We start from the raw sequence: 17,369 nt of genomic DNA, 5'->3' as shown, positions 1-17,369 counted from the left end.
AAGGATGAGAACTAAACTGAGTTAAATAGTCTAGAGCAAGATTAGTTATTTAGACTAGAGGGCATAGGCCTATTTTATTTCAGTTCCGCAAGAGGGCAGCATTGGCTCATGTAAAATATTCTGTCTAGACCAGCACAGCATTTTATCAATGTCTGCATTCAGACATTCTAGGGCTATGCTATTTAGGGACGACCACTCGACCAGGCATTTAATGTTGAGTAGTTCCTTTCCTGCTACATTGTCATGATCATCAGGAGGATGCCAACCCTCCTGGATAATGCAGGAGTTTCCTGGATTCCAACCTCATCTCCAGGCAGACTCCTGGATTGTAATTTCTCCTGGATTTTGGTGTCAAGAGTCAGAGTGTAATCATATTTAAAATGCCCACGATGTAAAGATGAATTCTAAATAACACAAATGGTTGAACAGCTGTTAATTCTCACGACTGTCTACTGTCGTAGACCAAGTCAAAGTTTTCCCACCTCCAATCCAATCACACAATAAAATCCAGTTTAATTCAACAGATTTTAGAAACAGAACCAAATGGATCCTGCTGAGTCTGTGATTATTATGTCATCATGACACCTCAAACCCCACCAACACAGTGGTGCAACAAGGTTCCTCGTGTTCTGTGGTTTTAAACGAGCTATTTACTCCACTCCTTGTATCAGGTTTCATGCTGGTTAACAAACACACCATACATCATCCAGGATTCAGACACGCACTATAGTCGCACTAACTCTTTTCATGCAGCCAGTGGGTCGGCAGGTGCACTGAAAACTGCCTTTGTTCTGAGAGTAAACTCAGACGAAAGCCAAGCGCCTGCCAACAGAGGAGACTAGGATTCTTTTGAACATGTTTCTTCCTGAGTCACCCGATATAACCTGATAGGTGCCATTAAGGCTGCTTCTGGTCCTGTTCACCAACGTTCATTTTGACACCTTCTTGGCCTCCCGACATGAAATGCTAATGATTGATTGTGCTCGATTGATTTGCTGCACCGCTCCGATGAGTAATAAATTATACTAATCCCAAGATGTACGAGTGTGATACTTGAATGCCATGTCACAGTGGAAAGTATCAAATGACACCGTTTCGAAACACATGCTAGACTTTGTGGCTCCAAGATGTAAATCACATACACAATTAATCAGCCTGATGAGCAACTTTTACTGAAATGAAAACGTACCGGTAGTTGCTTTCATACACATAAATCTATAACAACTACATTATTACAATCACTCCCCAGCACTGTACGTCTTTAAAGCACAATTTCTGAAGAAGACAGACGGGTCTGTCACATCACCCTTAATAACGAGACGAATATGTAATGCTATGACAAATGGGAGTCCTCGTGCAGAAATGATTTTCTTGTTCAAATTGCTTTCATAAGCATTCATTAGTGCATCCCCAGCAGGCTTTGGGGCAGGCGTAATGTAATCAGTCACACCTCGGGCCACAGATTCTCACTCTGGAGTCTTGCCTCTACATGGTGTGATAGCATTTCCCTCTCATGTGTAATTTTATCAGAAGGGGGATGAGTGTGAGCGCAGCCCCTAAAAACAGGACAGTTCTGGAAATAACGCACAAGGATTCCATTGTTTGAAGACACAAAACGTCTTTTCAGATTGACTTGAGAAAAATGCAACAAGTCGCCCCTCAGAGGCAAACTTCATTTGATGTTTCGTTCTCTCTTTATGCCGCATGGAGACCATCTATTTGAGCTCATCACATGAATTGTATTTTAAAATCAAAGGGTTAGGGCCTGACCTTCACAATTTAAAAACAACAATGGTGTCTATCAGAGGAGAAGTTGCAAGTTGACATGTTCTTATCTAATCATCGTTATTTCTCTTTAAGGTGCAACATGCCCGAGACCCGGTAATCTGGTTAACTGATCAGTTTCTCATCACCTTTATGGAGTAAAAAAGCTCTTTCATGTGCATTTTAAACGAGGCAAACAGTAGCAAACTACAGTAGAAAACACTTTGTGGTGAACGGTACCAGGCACCCTATAGAGACAAGATTGAGTGTTCTGGATCTTCTAATAATGAAAGCCAACGTGCCAAAACCCCCCAGGCTCATAAGATAAAACTACAAAAGCAAACAATCATGAACCTGAAAAAGTTAATCCACTCATCTGCCAACAGTGCCAGAACAGAGTCATATATCAAAGGCATTATTTGACACTCCAGTCCTCCACCATATCAGGAAAACAAACAACTAGTGTCACCACTAGCCGCCTTTGAAGTGAAACTGTCCCAGCTTATTACCATATTCCATGAGGTTTATCCATAACACATTCTTTAATCTGGAGACAAACACAACAGGTCTAATTCAAATGACAGTGCCATCATCCAGTTTTCACATTCCACAGATCATCATTCTTTTTGTTTGTTTGGCAGCTCCCCACCCCCACATTATGAGAAAGGGTGTGCAATGCCACAATCCGTCCTGCAGAGGGCACTACATGGCTGTAGCATGGATAGCTAGCAGTACTGTAATGTGAATATAAAAAGATGGCATGGGAATCTGTTGTCTCGCTCTTTGATCTGTCTCGGGTCACAAGCCTCCCCTGCTCATGTAGCAGCTCGGGGCATGTTGTTGGCTGAAGACCGATGCGGGCGATAACAAATAAATTGAATTGCTTAATTGTTTTGTCTTATCTCCGCATGCACCTACACTAATCCATTCTTCAGCTGGTATTTTCTGCTCAACATGCCACAAGCCCTGGAGGCTAATCATAGCTGTGTGTGTTTTGTTCTCACGCTTGGTGTGTCGGTTCGGCCGCACGCAGCGATCCCACAGCAACGTCAATAAGTCTGCAAGATAACCACATTGGTTAAAGCGGTTTTATTGAGAGGGGGGGTGTGGGGGTTGTCTTGGACTCATATCAAGGATGTTGGGGTGAATGCTGTTTTGTACACAAATCTTGGGACAGAAAGGAAAGGCCACCAATCTATGGACATCCTCAAACAGCTCTGCACAAAAATTTAAATAATAAAAATCTGAATATAGAAAATTAAATGTAACCAAAAGTTGAAGCCTAGCGTGGGTTGAAAAAAGCCAGGCGAGGGTTGGGGGGAAGAAAAAGGTCACGACGCACTGAGCTTGCAGATCCATTTTCAAAAATCTTTTGGCTTCAGTGGTTAAAGATTACCTCATAATAAGTTCTTGATATTTCAGTATCATTCAGTTGTCACAGAACTATGTCCGCGTCACAAAACTTCAGTTACTCCCAAGTATCACAATGAGGAACTGTATACAAAAAAAAAAAATAGAAATTAAAATAATAATGTATGTCTACATGAAATCCAATGTTTCTCCAATTCAAGAGGCACTGAATCGACTAGTGCGTGGTCTAGAAGAGTGCTTCTCAACCTTTTCAGGCTGCAACCCCCCCAAAATTATCATATTTGAAGTGGGGACCGCCCCCACGCTGACAAGCACTTAAAATTGTAAGAGTCGAGGCATTACATGTAGTTTGACTAAATATTGTTAAATTAGCCGATCTACAAGCTCACGTCTCGTCTCATGTTTGACCTGTTTTTATAGTTTATTTTTTATATTATACAGTATGTTTGTAATACTTTTGATGCAGTAATGGTATTTCCTTAAATCTGGTAAAAAGCCTGACCCGCAGGTTGAGAACCACTGCTCTAGAACACATGACTATGGTTGTAACACACTCTAGTCATATACACAGGACCACAACTACAGTAGCATGCTCTAGTCATGCACTCATAATACACAACCCATGTACATACAATGCACAACTAGAGCAATGGCCAATACGTTCAATGCCTCCAAACTTTCTAAAAGGAGACGAAACCTAACAATTTACATCGAGTGTCCATTGAGAGTTGAGACAGCCAGTCCCAGTGACTAGACGGCTGTGCCTCTTTCCAGGTTCTGTTTGATCTCTGCGGTGTATTTGCCATAAAAGCGCTCGGCTTTCTTGTTGAACTTGGCGTTCCTCTCGTTGATGTAGTCGATGTCGGAGTCGTCGTTGTAGGCCCTGCGTCGGCTGTACTTGGCACGCTTCTCGATCCTGCAAAATGACGAAAACAAAGAGCAGCTTAGAGAGGATTTTACAAAACGATAAAGGCTAGCGGCTCATCCAATCAAAATACTTCACCATCAGCAGAGGCAATAATTTTGTGGTAGTCATTTTAATTGGAACAACAGGCGTGGCAATGGAAAGAAAAAAAGCTAATGGGGAAACTAACGGCAGAATGAGCACACACACACACAGAGGAAAATAGTTAATTTGTGAGCTCCCAGTCTCAATTCACTGTGTCTTCAAAGCAGCGTTGTGCGTCATACCCTGGCAAGCAGAAGGCTTTACTAATATCCTACAGTCACATCTCAAAACACAACTTAAGACTGTCTCGGATATAACAAATGTCATAGAAAAGGCAAGGGAAATCAAAGGCGCAATTAATGTAGCCACGACAAATACTTCTGTACAATCGCTGCATGCTATTCTTTTACTATGGATTTTCAAACCCGACCACACAAGCCAGTTTGCTTTGTGGCAACTCATGTAGGAATACAATGATAACGTATTGTTTACTCATACATCCCATTAAAGACGGTAGAGACAATAGAAGTGTTCTAGAACCACTAGATGCTAGCAGATCCGTTATCATCTAGTTCCATCTGGGCTTCCATACCGGGAGCATAATTAGTGGGATCAGATAGGCCTCGTCGCCAAGTGCACAAAACGTCTGCCTGTCACCGTCTGTGGTCTCTGCTGTACCATTAATGGAACTCATTTAGGCCTGGGATGAATCGAACAGGAGGTGGCGAGAGAAGAAGATCTATCTCCCTCCGTCTCTTGTTGTGTGTTGAACCGTACTTACTGTTTCTCTACGTCTTCCACCATGCGGTCGATGCCCTCCTTGGTGGGGACGTGGCTGCCGTGGATCAAGCTGTTGGATGTGGGGTGGAAGTCTTCCCCGCTGTGGTGTTTCAAAAGAAATCAGAGGCGTCAATAAATCACCGCTTCGATTACCATTATTCACATTCAGTCGGACATCCGATCCCGTCACCATGCCCACGGTGATCGTGGCGAGAGAGAGAGAGAGAGAGGGGCAGGATTATGTGGCTTTCACAGTTCTACGTATGGCATCCATTAAATGCTCAAAACCTGCGGGCTTCACAACCCGTCTTTGGCTGATGTGAGCAAAACCGCTGTAACTATGACCATCTTTTGCTCATCTGAGCGCATGCCTTGCATTAACGCTCTGAAAAACATTAAATGATTTGGGCGACTGGGGAGAGGGGGCAACCATGTCAAAACCAAGCCAAGGGCAGGGGATGGGGATGGGGCAACGCCACTAAAAACACATAGGGAATGCTTTGTGCAGCATGTGATGGTCGATTACAGCAAAGCCCAGTGCTCACAGCTCATTTGACTCAATTAAAAATGTCACGGTAATATGCTTAATGGCACCAATGTCTACACAGATCATCTTTATAGGCGTCTTTACTGAGGATTCAACAAGTTTCTACAAATGCCCACAGGGGACCATTAGTTCCTCTTATTTAATCCGTTTTGTGACCCGGCTAAAGATAATATCAAAAAGAGGGCGATGTCATTACTGTACAGCAAGGGTCTTCAACAGGGGGTCCTCAGAGTTACTACAGGGGTTCCTCCAAATCCTCAGAGTTACTACAGCGGTTCCTCCAAATCTTTGTGTGAAAGAAACTTTTTTCTCCTTTTTTATATTAACCACTTGAACCCTAGCGTCCATATTCTGAGAACTTTAGAGGCGTTGTGAGCTTGTAGATCTGTTATTTTCGGCAAAGAGGTTTGGTGTAAAAGGGAAAAAGAACAGACTAAGTACAGAGTGAAAGGTCAAGTTTAAGTATTGACCGTTCAAGTGGTTAAATATCTGAGAACACAAATTGACATGAATCCAAAATACACAGATGATTGTGCTGTCAAACAATGAAACTATATGGAATCTCTGGAAAGGTTGTGGGCGAGTCCCTGCTTCATCTCTCTCTCAACTAAGGGGTCCTTGGCCTGAAAACGTTGAAGACCCCTGCTGTACAGTACTGTGTGGAAGACGGGACAGGCTTTATATTGGGGACGGACGGACAGACGGGGGGGCTCATCACTCACCACTCCTCTCTCTGCTTCTCGTAGCCATCCATGTCTGGTTTGATCTGCTTGGTGAGTCTTTGGTACTGTCGCAGCTGGGCCTCGGCGTAACCTGCAACCCAGCGGAGGAGAGAGGTTGTAATTAGCGGAACAAACGGCAAGCAGACACAAGAGCTCTGCCATGCAACCTGCGTCTGGTTAGGAAGGGATGAGGAGGCACCCCACCACCACCCCTCTCTCTCTCTCCCTCTCCTCAAGACGCTCTGGTGATAATTCTCTCCCCAGAGGGTTCAATTCACAGAGGGGTTTTGATTCAACAGATGGCAGCCATATTTGGGGAAACGCTGCAATCCTTTTTTTTTCAGCAGATTAAATTTGCGGTGGTTGAAAATGATTAATATCCCTCGGGCTTCTTACACGCAACCAGTACTCTTTCTGTGCATGGCTGCTTTTGTAGGAAAGTGACGGTACCGTCTCTCCACTGCGCAACGCCATGGCAGGCCTTCAAGCACCCTATTAACCAATCAGGTACCAAGGCATAGCATAATCCAATCACTTTACACCACTCGTTTCCTCAAAACTAAATTGTATTAGATTACAGTTTTGCTAAACTGAAAGACTGAACTTCTAAAGCATTACAGCGGTGTTTATCCATGCCCAAAATAGAGTAGCCCTGATCTAATAGGGATTTGTCCAAACCGTTATTTCCTGTTGTGTCTACACAATTGTGTAAAAAGGATTTCAGAAGTCCATACCAACGGTGCATGGAAAATCTCATTGAACGGCAAAAAAAGGTGATTATAGAGCAGAAGTTTCCCAAACAGTGGGCCGGGACACATTTGTGGGCTGCGGGTGAATATCCCTTTATTTTTTGTTTCCTAAATGTTTTCATGAATGATTATTTTAAAAATGTTTTCTAAAGACTTGCGTTATAAATCCAGCGCACCCCTTTCCTTTACAGCGCTGTGCGTTTGGCCCTCCATAAAATCCCAAAGTCAGGCACTCCTGCTCCTAATATAGGCCATGTAGAGGAAGTATTCACACATATACACTTAATTCAGATGCAGGTGCATCTGAATCAAGGTCATTTCCATCCTTCAAGTTCAATCTAAAAAAATGGTTAGTTGACAATCAAACCTGTGACCATGTATAGTTCTAAGAGTACAGCTCATGCCATGTACGTATATTTTTAACTATCCTTGTTTAATGTAGGGTACTGTTAGTAATATGTGTTGTTTTTTTTTTTTTTTCTTGGTTCAGGAAAAATAGTATTTGTATGTATGTTATTAGGCGCCCTCTCCTAATGTAGGGTTACTGTTTGTTGGTATGTATTGTTTTGTCTTCATGTGGGGACTACGGATGAAATTTAGCATTCTTGCTAATTCCGGCTTATTTACATTGCATTCATGTAGTGTTCATTAATATGCATTGTCCCGTCTAAATAAACAAATAAAGTAAAGTAAAGGTGCGTTGGACAGTGAAAACTGAAGCGAACATGAAAAAACTATTTCCATGAACAAAACATCCGACAGACTGCTCTTGCTCAGCAGCCCATTTTCTATTATTTCAATCTTTAATATAGGCCAAACAGCGAGCATGAAAAAATAATTCAAAGTTGAAGGCTGACATGTCATCCTTCACGTGTCAAATATTAGTTTGTCGTGTTTTTGTGGCCATGGTTCTCATCTCGGCCATGCTGATGCAGTAGGATCAAACAGAACATCATCTAGTGATTGTTTTTTACCAAAGGAACAGGTTTTTTTGCATGTGCATGGAAGCAGTACAGTAAGTAACTAAAGGAGTCTGTGTGTGTGTGTGTGTGTGTGTGTGTGTGTGTGTGTGTGTGTGTGTGTGTGTGTGAGAGAGAAAGCGAGCGTGTGCTGTAGCACCCAAGAAGCTGTTTATGCCCTAGTTAATTTGATAATCTCACAATCGTTATAATTTTTGCCATAATCGTGCAGCTCCAGCTTGAGCCAAGATGATGGAAACAGATCCTTTGGTCAGACACGGTGGTTTCTGCACCACAAGGCAATCTGACCAATTTGTTTAATCGTCTGAAATTCAAATACAAAGTGGTCCATGACCAAACAATAAAAAGGCAAAAACCAGAGAAAAGCTCAAGATAATCACTGAAGACATTTCTTTTTAACAAGTAAATTTTGATTACCAGACTTTAGACCAGATGTTTATCTACATTGCAGTACTGACACTTTTACTTAGAACTTTATTTTTGTATTTTTCACACCACTGAATACCACTGGTACAGTAAGCTGCTCCACTGTATTTTCTTAGGGGGGGGGGGGGTCTAAATTGACCCATACGATTCTGTAACTCTGACAGTGTACAAATGGAACCAAATGAACCCTGACAGTTTCATTTGGTTCCATTTGTACACTGTCAGAGTTAAGGGGAGACCTTGAAATGTGAAAGTTTGAGAAACACTGTCACTGCCAAACAGGAGCGACGTCTCCGTAGGTCGTATTTTCATTCAGAAAAAAGTTGACATGGAGTGTGCATATAGAGAGCAATGTGTGCGCTTATATCGATGTGCACGGATCGCGCACGCGGAGCGCTTCGTGGGAAGGATGTTTTTGCTCAAATTCGCTGTTGGAGGGCAATGGAGAGATGCGGCTGAATGCGGCTGGTCAGTACTGAATCACCAACGCCTTTTCAGTGAAACGATAGACATGTAGTTGGGGATCTCTGGTGGTCTTGTAAAATGAATGCCGTCTCAGATCATAAGGTATATTCCTGAAATAATAGAAATTCCCCGGCGAAATAACCGCACAGCCATTTCTGGGTGGCTGGGAAAGTGTTAAAAACACCGGTCGCGTCTTTCCAGTCTAGTTTCAGGCTTTTATTTGTGTCCAGGACGTTTCCTGCCTCCACGCAGGAAACGTATTACTTAATTACACGTGACTTCTCTTTTTTGGCTTACGATAATTTGAAGCCTCCGGTACGATAATTCAACATTTCCCATATGGCAACACTGCCTTGAGATTTGACAGTTTGAGAACCACTGTTGCTCTGACGCTCACCTGAGAATCCAGGGTCAGGATTCCTCTTCTTCTTCTTCCTCTCCCAGCGTTCGGCATCTTCAGCGCTGATCTCCAGCAGCTTCACTCTGTCGTAGTTCTCACCTTTAGCGGCACAGTCCTGAGCACACAGAGAAGAGGAGTTTACACACGATTGTTTTCGGTTGTCCTCCTAATGTTTTTAGTTGTTGTGCCAATTCCCAATATGGTATAGCAGTGTCTGCCATCAGATTTTTCCGAAAAGGTAGAAATATTTACATCATTTATTTTAAGCCTGGATCCAAACATTTGATTCTGTGTAAAAAAAAAAAAAAAAAAAAAAAAAAAAAATATATATATATACAGTATTTTCTGGACTATAAGGCGCACCTGACTATAAGGCGCACTGTCAATGAATGGTCTATTTTCAAACTGTTTTCATATATAAGGCGCACCTGACTATAAGGCGCACATAATAGACGCTACCGTTGCGTTATGCATCCAACAGATGGAGCTGTGCTAAAGGGAATGGCAATGTCAATGAATGATCCATATATAAGGCGCACTGGACTATAAGGCGCACTGTAGTTTTTTGAGAAAATTAAAGGCTTTTAAGTGCGCCTTATAGTCCGGAAAATACGGTATATATATATATATATATATATATATATATATATATATATGTTTAATTATATTATATATTTAATATATATATATTTTTTTGTAGTTTTCAAAAATGTTTTGATATAGAATCAATGTTATTCACTAGGAGCCTAGAACCTAGAGCCTAGAATAAAGTACATAAATATTTTGGAAATCTCTATGGGAAAAACAATTTATTGTGGTTGCCCCTGCAGGGCAGTCTGACTTAAGTCCTTCCTTCCATCTTTCCAGATAAACCTTTTACACCTCCCACAGTTTGTGGCACGCACTTTGGACCATCGAATTATTAATCGGCCAAATGTCTGTCTGTCTGTCCGTCTGTCTGGTACCCGCATGCTGACATCACTGATATTAAACAGTGCCCAAAGTATCATCACTGATACCACCGCCATGGTAACAGCCACATGCTGAAACAGAGACTCCTATATTCAATCCCTCATATACTGTGCACACCTCCCCGGGCAAGGACTATTATGTCAAATCGACTGAATTCATCGGGACACGTAGGGGTGTATTTTGCTTAGAGATATTTTATATATCCCTCCCTCCCCACACACGCACCATTGAAAACAGCTGATCTATCAGCTCACTTTATGCAGCTTAGAGCCTCTGAGACCTTAGTGTCAACCCCTGCCCATGTGTAGTGAAAGCACGTTCAAACTGGAGGACGTAGCAAGTGAAGATACACCCTGGGCCTATTCCTAAAAAGGTCAACACACCCCATCTGACAGGCAGGCAACATGTCAGCTGAGTTGGTAGTGCAGCGACAAGGACCGCTCAGTGCCTCGGGGGTCCGTATCACCCGGCCAAGCAAATAGTCTCTGCTAAGCCCATATGACACAAGTCCATGTATGACTATGGTCACACCAGATAACCTTGCCTTGCATAAAACAGTTTCTTTTGTGATCAAATTGTATTTTTGACGCCACATTTCAAGGTGGTTAAGCGTACATTTAGACAAGGATCTCACAGCCAGAATGTGCATATATCAGCAATAGAGTGATCTGAAACAAGTATGGTAATATACTACACATATGTTCTTCTTTATGTTCTTTTTGGGGGGAAAAATCAAACACTGGAGACATATGTGCGCTGCTTTTCCACACTGTCGGAAAAGGGAGATTCTAATAAAGCAAGTATTGTTGTATTTGACAAATAGTTCAACTGTCACCAGATGAAAAAAGGCATCAAAGTTTTTGATGCAACAGTTAGGAGTTGGACACAGTGCTCATTCAAAGCAGCTCACATGGTTTACATTTAATATGTTTTCCATTTCCTCTTCAGTTATTTATTAAATCACTTTTATGCTAAAACATCATGACAACCTCAAGGCCAAGTAGGCACATTTTTTTTATGACAAACAAAGAATTTGTCTTATTGTAATCCAATGTTAACATAAACAATGTTGTTTCTTTTTTTTTACATGACTATTCTGTGATGTACTGTAAATGTCCCTGATGGGAATGCCCTGATTGATTGTCTGAACCTCAGTATCGGCTGATACTCGCCTTGTTGACTTCCATCAATGTATGGGCAAATAAGATGACAATCACAAATGCCAGCAGCCTATTTATCCGTTCTAAATCTGTGACTGAAATTTGTGCTCATTAAAAGATAAAAGTGATGAAGGACTTGAATATTTTAAGAGTTCTTTTTTAAATGTATTTGTTAACCTGGCGAAAAAGGGGAATGAATTCACCAGAAAAACATCTGCCAGATTGTTGTTTTAAACATTGTTATTGGTCCAGATTTTCCCAATCATTAGATCTCCAGTTCCAGATTAAGTCACAAGGTTACTTTTCATCTTCTATCACTGAACATACTAAAAACACTTAATCCATTTAGGCTAGAATTATTGAAATGCTTTAACCAGTGAAAAATAGCAGATATACAAGCTCACAGCGCGGCACCGAGTGCCGCGCTGCGAGCTTGTAGATCTGCTATTTTTGAAAAAGTCGTGAAAATGTGTGCAAATCTTTGAATAAAAAAGTTTGCTTCTGGGTGGTCCCTGGAACTAAATATTTTGAAATGGGGGTCCGTGGCCAAATAAATATCATTTTGGGGGTCCTTCACATGAAAAGGTTTGCGAACCACTGACATAGTAGTCTCTCAAGAACAGACTAACTGAGCTCCAGTTAAGTGAAAAGGACCTTTTTCTTTGACGATGGCTGGCCAGATTGCTGACATAGAAACATAGGTTTTTTCCAAAAATCTTAGGATTCAAAAGACACTTATAGAATCGGGTCAAAATTCTAATTTTCACGATTTTTCAAAAATAGCAGATCTACAAGCTCGCAGCGCGCGCTGTGAGCTTGTATATCTGCTATTCTTTTATATTTAAAGCATAAAATATTGCGTCATAATGTGTTCAGGCCTAAATGGGTTAATAAAAATAAGCACCTTTTTCTTTTCGTCCACAGCAAGTTCCCACTCCAGACGAGCCTTCTTCGCCTCCCAGTTGGACGGAAGTTTCAGTCTCTTGTCCTCCTCTGCGACCTCCTGGTGATTCAGCTTGCGTGCTTCATTCTACAATAGAACAAATGACAGTGGACACACATAATAAATCTTGAGTATAACTCCTTTGTCAAGTAAGATTATTATCTGTTGCCCATCATCATCTTCTGTTACTGTATAAAAGCATCATTCACCCTGTTCTGTTGCATTATTGTTCCCCATGTGTTTTGTCCATGTCTAACAAACGTTTCAGTATTACCCATATTGCCTACAATAAGGCCATCACACGCTTAGCACTTAAGTGAAGAAATAGACCCTTGAATTGGGGAAAAGGTTCATTTTAGCAGGATATTTGTCCTCTCAGCCACAGCAGCATTAAATCCCAGTTGGGCGGTGTCCCAGTTGGGCGAACAGACTGTAATTATTGTCCACGACATTGCAAGCGGCGCGAAGGCCAGCGGACCTTGGTCCTGCTCTTCGCGCCCGAGCGCCGCGGGCGCGAGTGCCCGCGAAGAGCGGGCCAGGGCCGCGAAGAGCGGGCCAGGGCCGCGCGGCCAGCGGAGCGCCGTGCAAGTTACGAAGCCGTGGTGAATGCAATCGTTATATTTATGCCCAGGCAGTAAGGCCTGGGCAAGCGCACGATAAACGCATGAATGGGATGAAGATCGCTTGCTTTACAGTCTGTTCGCCCAACTGGGACTAGCCCATAGTGAGGACCTCAAGTATTGTCTTCTTGGTGTTATGTTGTGTGATACGTCATTTTGTGCTATATGGTGACACGTTTCTTTTGTAGACTATGAATATAAATATCCCTTTGGGGACAGTAAAGACTATTATTATCGATTAAAAGAGTGCTCTGGTGTTTTTTTATTCACACACACACACACACACACACACACACACACGTTCAATGTTTTCATAATAACACCAGCATCGCTGCTGCTTCGTTTTAACATATTGAAGCGAGATGTGTTGGTTTTATTTAACAGCAATATTACTACCAATAAGACACCTGGATTTACCCTCGAATAAAGATCCATCTATATATTCATGATATATCCATCTATCGATACAGACAGACAGAGAGACTTTGTGTCTATGAGCACAGCTGTCCTGTGCCCTCATTGGCTCTAACGGGGTGCGCTCTCACACTGTATGGTGTCCAGTTTGTTACAGAGCCAAATATCAAACCTGCTAGATATCTAGAAACGCTCGGTAGAGGATCGCCAAGCGCTATAATCACGGCCAGATCCTCTCGCAGTGCCTAACACACACACAACAAGCAAAACCTTGGCGAGCAAAGCCCGATCTTACGGCAGATCGGCGGTTTTGACAGCAAACGCCAAAAATGGTCTGCGACAACATAATCGTCACAAAAGGTTGTGCAGTGTGTACGAGCCCTTAGGGGGAACATTGCTGAGGCCTAAATTAGGGTTGTTCCGTTAACAATACCGGAAAAGCTGCCGATACAGTCTAAATTGCAGGTATCGGGGGGATATGACAGTCTGATACATTCATACAAATAAATAAATGTGTACACTCTTAAAGCTAAAGTCCTGTAAGGGTCCATTTGGAACCCCTCAATGAACCCAGAAGGTCCCTGGACCCCACTTTGAGATTGAGAACCACCGTCCTAGATTTGTTTGAATTACAGTATCGGATCAGTACTCGGGATATATGATACATATACCATTTGCAAGTTATGGGTAACGGCATTGGGAAGGAGAAATCTGTACATCTCTAATTTAAAATCTTTCATAACAAAATATTGGAGATGCTGGCAGTCAGGTAAGATGCAGAGAAGACTCACTCGTTTGAAGTGCAGCTCGCGGAATTTTCTGAGTCTTGCTTCTCTCTTCTCAGACGCCAGACTTCCTGTTGGTTCCTCATCAGCAACAGAGACGGACTCCTGTGTACGACATTTAGCATAAGCAAATGTATTAATAATCAGTGTATGACAACAGCAGTTCTCAACCCTTTTCAAGTCAAGGATCCCCAAATGAATATGTATTTGGCCGCAGACCCCCTTCTCTGAAAAGGATTTGTGCCAGGGAACCCCCCAGAAGAGAAGATCTGTTAAAAAAAGCAGATGTACAAGCTTGCAGCGAGGCACGAAGATGTGCCATTTTTCAATAGTCATTAAAATAAATGGATAGTGGTTAAAATGATTTTGAAACTATTGCTGCCCCCCCAAAGACCCCCACCTATTCTCGCATATTTTTTAGATTTTCCCAAAATAGGACATCAGGGTGGTTTAACTACATTTACCAATAGCTTAAATTGGGTTGTTTTTCATAAGTATTCTCCGTCCAGTTGTAGCTTTTATACAGTAACGTTTTATTCAATCATTTAATACCAAAAGTCCTCAGCCATATAACTTACAATGTAACTATTACTAGTACTACTGTATACTTGTGACTATTTAACTTGTACTTGTTACTTTGTAACATTACTTTTTATGAAGAGCAAATAGTATCTTGGCTGGCTAGTGGCTACATATTTTGGGTGTTATTTTCATTGTTTTTAAAACTAATATAGCATGACGGAGCGTCAGTCAAAGGCGAAACACAATCCCCACAATGTCTCAATACAAAATAGAAACTAATCACAAAATAAACTAGTCGCGTGTCATAACCTAAAGTGAGCATCGAACAAACAAGCTAAACACAGTCACTGGTTTACTATACGTTAGCTTAGCATAATAATACGAGACTGTAAACAAACACGAGTCGCGACAAGAACACAACTAACGCAGTATTTCCCTCGGCTATATGAAACTGCTTATGCCTTACGAGACATATTTGATGAAGATAATTCGACAATATCCCAAATAAGTGGATTTATTCCTACTTTACGAATAGTTAAAACACACGAACCTCAACGCAGGACGCCATTGTTGACTTCTGAGCTAGACCGGAAGTTCCAGCAATGACGCACGGGCATCTACTTCTTCTTCTTTGGTCAAACCAGCGCAGAGGTATTTTACCGACACCATCTGGATGGGGGAGTGAAACAGGAGATTATTATTTTATTGAGACTGACTCCCATAAAAATATTATGCAGAGAGAGAGAGAGAGAGAGAGAGAAATAGATTTTTGGTTTTGCTTGTAAAATTAGCTTGAGACTTAGTTAACTTTTACATAATTTATGATAATTTATTCAAGACTGATGGACGGACAGACCTGTCATAGCAGACTCTTTAGATAGATAGGCTATACTTTCCTAATGTGGTTACACCCCGCCATTCCGAAACACCGCCATTCCGAACATTGACTTCTAACCCTAACCCTAACCCTAACCCTAACCCTAACCCTAACCCTTACCCTAACCTCGCCTACCAGGCTTTCTCCCGGGAGAGAGCCTGGTGTTCGTTCACAACAGACCGTTTGGTTTCCGCCTAAAGCGTGGAAACCACTGGAAGAAGCGGCGTCGCTTTGATTTAGTTCCCCTCGTTTGTTTCCCCAATCACTATTAAAATGCTCGAGAAGCCTAGTGTAGTCTTGCCAGTCGCTACGAGTTGGACTAAAATATGCACATACCAAACGAATGTTTCGAAAGCAAAACTACGCCGCATCAAGGAGTTTATTAGGTAGGCCCTAAAACTATGTCCTTGGGTGCAGGGGAATATTTTGGGTTAAAACTGAATCCGGTTGATAGTTCCGGCCAAAGTGTAGTCCGTCTAGGACTACAACATGACGTAAAGTGGTTTCCGCTCCCGACCGGATCAAACCCCGTAAAGTGAACTGATCCCAGACTACCCTAACCCTAACTAACCCTAACCCTACCCCTAACCCTAACCCTAACCCTAACCCTAACCCTAACCCTGTTTCGGAATGGAGGTGTTTCGGAATGGCGGTCTGACACCCCTAAGGTATAAACTTCAAAAGAAATCCCACAAAGACAGATGGTAGGATCCTTTAAGGTGAAATAACTGAGTGCGAGGTGTTGTGAGGTTGTACAGTAGATGATCAATTTTCATAATGTTTGCCTCTTTCTTATGTAATATTTAAAAATGTGGCCAATTTGGTATTAAAAAGGTCAATACAATACATTAAATTGTAACTTTAGAAACGTGCAATCACCCTTTATAGTGTATACCCTTATACTCTATGTTGGCTTGTTTACTGTTGAGTGAGAAAACAATGTTGTACATTTAGCTAATCATTTGAGGACCCCCAAAATAGTGGTTCCCCGTTCCCAGTTTGGGAACCAGCCGGTTTAGATGATGGTGCATGGTACAGCATGGTGATTGTATAACTGTCCCCAAAATGTCCCGTTGTTATTGAGTTGAGATTTTATAATCCTCAAACCATTGAGTGACTCCACCTGCCTTGTGGATCCCGTCATGAAAGAAATGTTACATCTTAGGAGAAAGGCGATCACTCAAATAACTTTGTATTGAATTGCAGCAACCCTTCCCTCTAAGGGACAAGTGGACAAAAAAGATGCAAAAGTACATCATGTGGGGCGGCATAGCTCAGGGGTAGAGAAACCGTTATTACAGCACGAAGGGTTCCCGAAGGGTTCCCAGTTCGAATCCGGGCTCCCCCTGAGTTAATGTCGAAGGGTCCTTGGGCAAGACTCTGAACCCCACATTGCTCCCGGTGAGCAGGTTGGTGCCTTGCATGGTTTCCTCCGCCACCGGTGTATGAATGTGTGCGTGAATGTAATGCACAATCTCTGTAAAGCGCTTTGGATAAAAGCGCTATATAAATGCACCATTTACCATTTTACACAGTTCTCGGTGTATGTCATGCATGCTCTCACTTGTTGAGAATAATGTAATGTGTGGAGTGGAGCCCAGCTAGAGTAGCTGCTACCTACAACAGTAGTTAGTAGCTAATGGTGATCTGAATCAACAATAAACAATGGTGACGAAAGATCATCTGACCATATCACTATTACCAGTAAGACTCCCTAATCGGGAGATAAGCGACCGTAGGTCACTTATCTCCACAAATAGGGCAAAAATGTGTTTTTCCAAAATCTTCCTGATCCATGTTGATGACATGAGTGTAGACATCCTGTGTAGTGATTTTCGTGATTTTAGGGCAAAATCTGTAGGAGCAGTGTCCAAAAATGTGTTTTTAAAAATCGGCCTGAAGGTGGCGCTATATGGGACAGCT

At 42.1% G+C, this 17,369-nt stretch overlaps 1 protein-coding gene across 1 annotated transcript; it reads right to left on the bottom strand.

Moving 5' to 3' along the window:
* Positions 1-2,838: 2,838 nt before the first annotated feature.
* On the bottom strand, positions 2,839-15,159 carry syf2 (SYF2 pre-mRNA-splicing factor). Its single transcript, XM_080750469.1, has 7 exons — positions 15,120-15,159; positions 14,054-14,152; positions 12,190-12,315; positions 9,151-9,268; positions 6,134-6,224; positions 4,866-4,964; positions 2,839-4,051 (listed from the first exon to the last, which is right to left on the bottom strand). The coding sequence occupies exons 1-7, from the start codon at positions 15,135-15,137 to the stop codon at positions 3,886-3,888; spliced, it is 717 nt and encodes a 238-aa protein (XP_080606595.1). The 5' UTR covers positions 15,138-15,159; the 3' UTR covers positions 2,839-3,885.
* Positions 15,160-17,369: the final 2,210 nt, after the last annotated feature.

Source organism: Nannobrachium achirus (assembly GCF_963921795.1).
Source record: "Nannobrachium achirus genome assembly, chromosome: 20".
Lineage (NCBI taxonomy): Eukaryota > Metazoa > Chordata > Actinopteri > Myctophiformes > Myctophidae > Nannobrachium > Nannobrachium achirus.
This window is presented reverse-complemented; position numbering and strand designations above follow the sequence as displayed.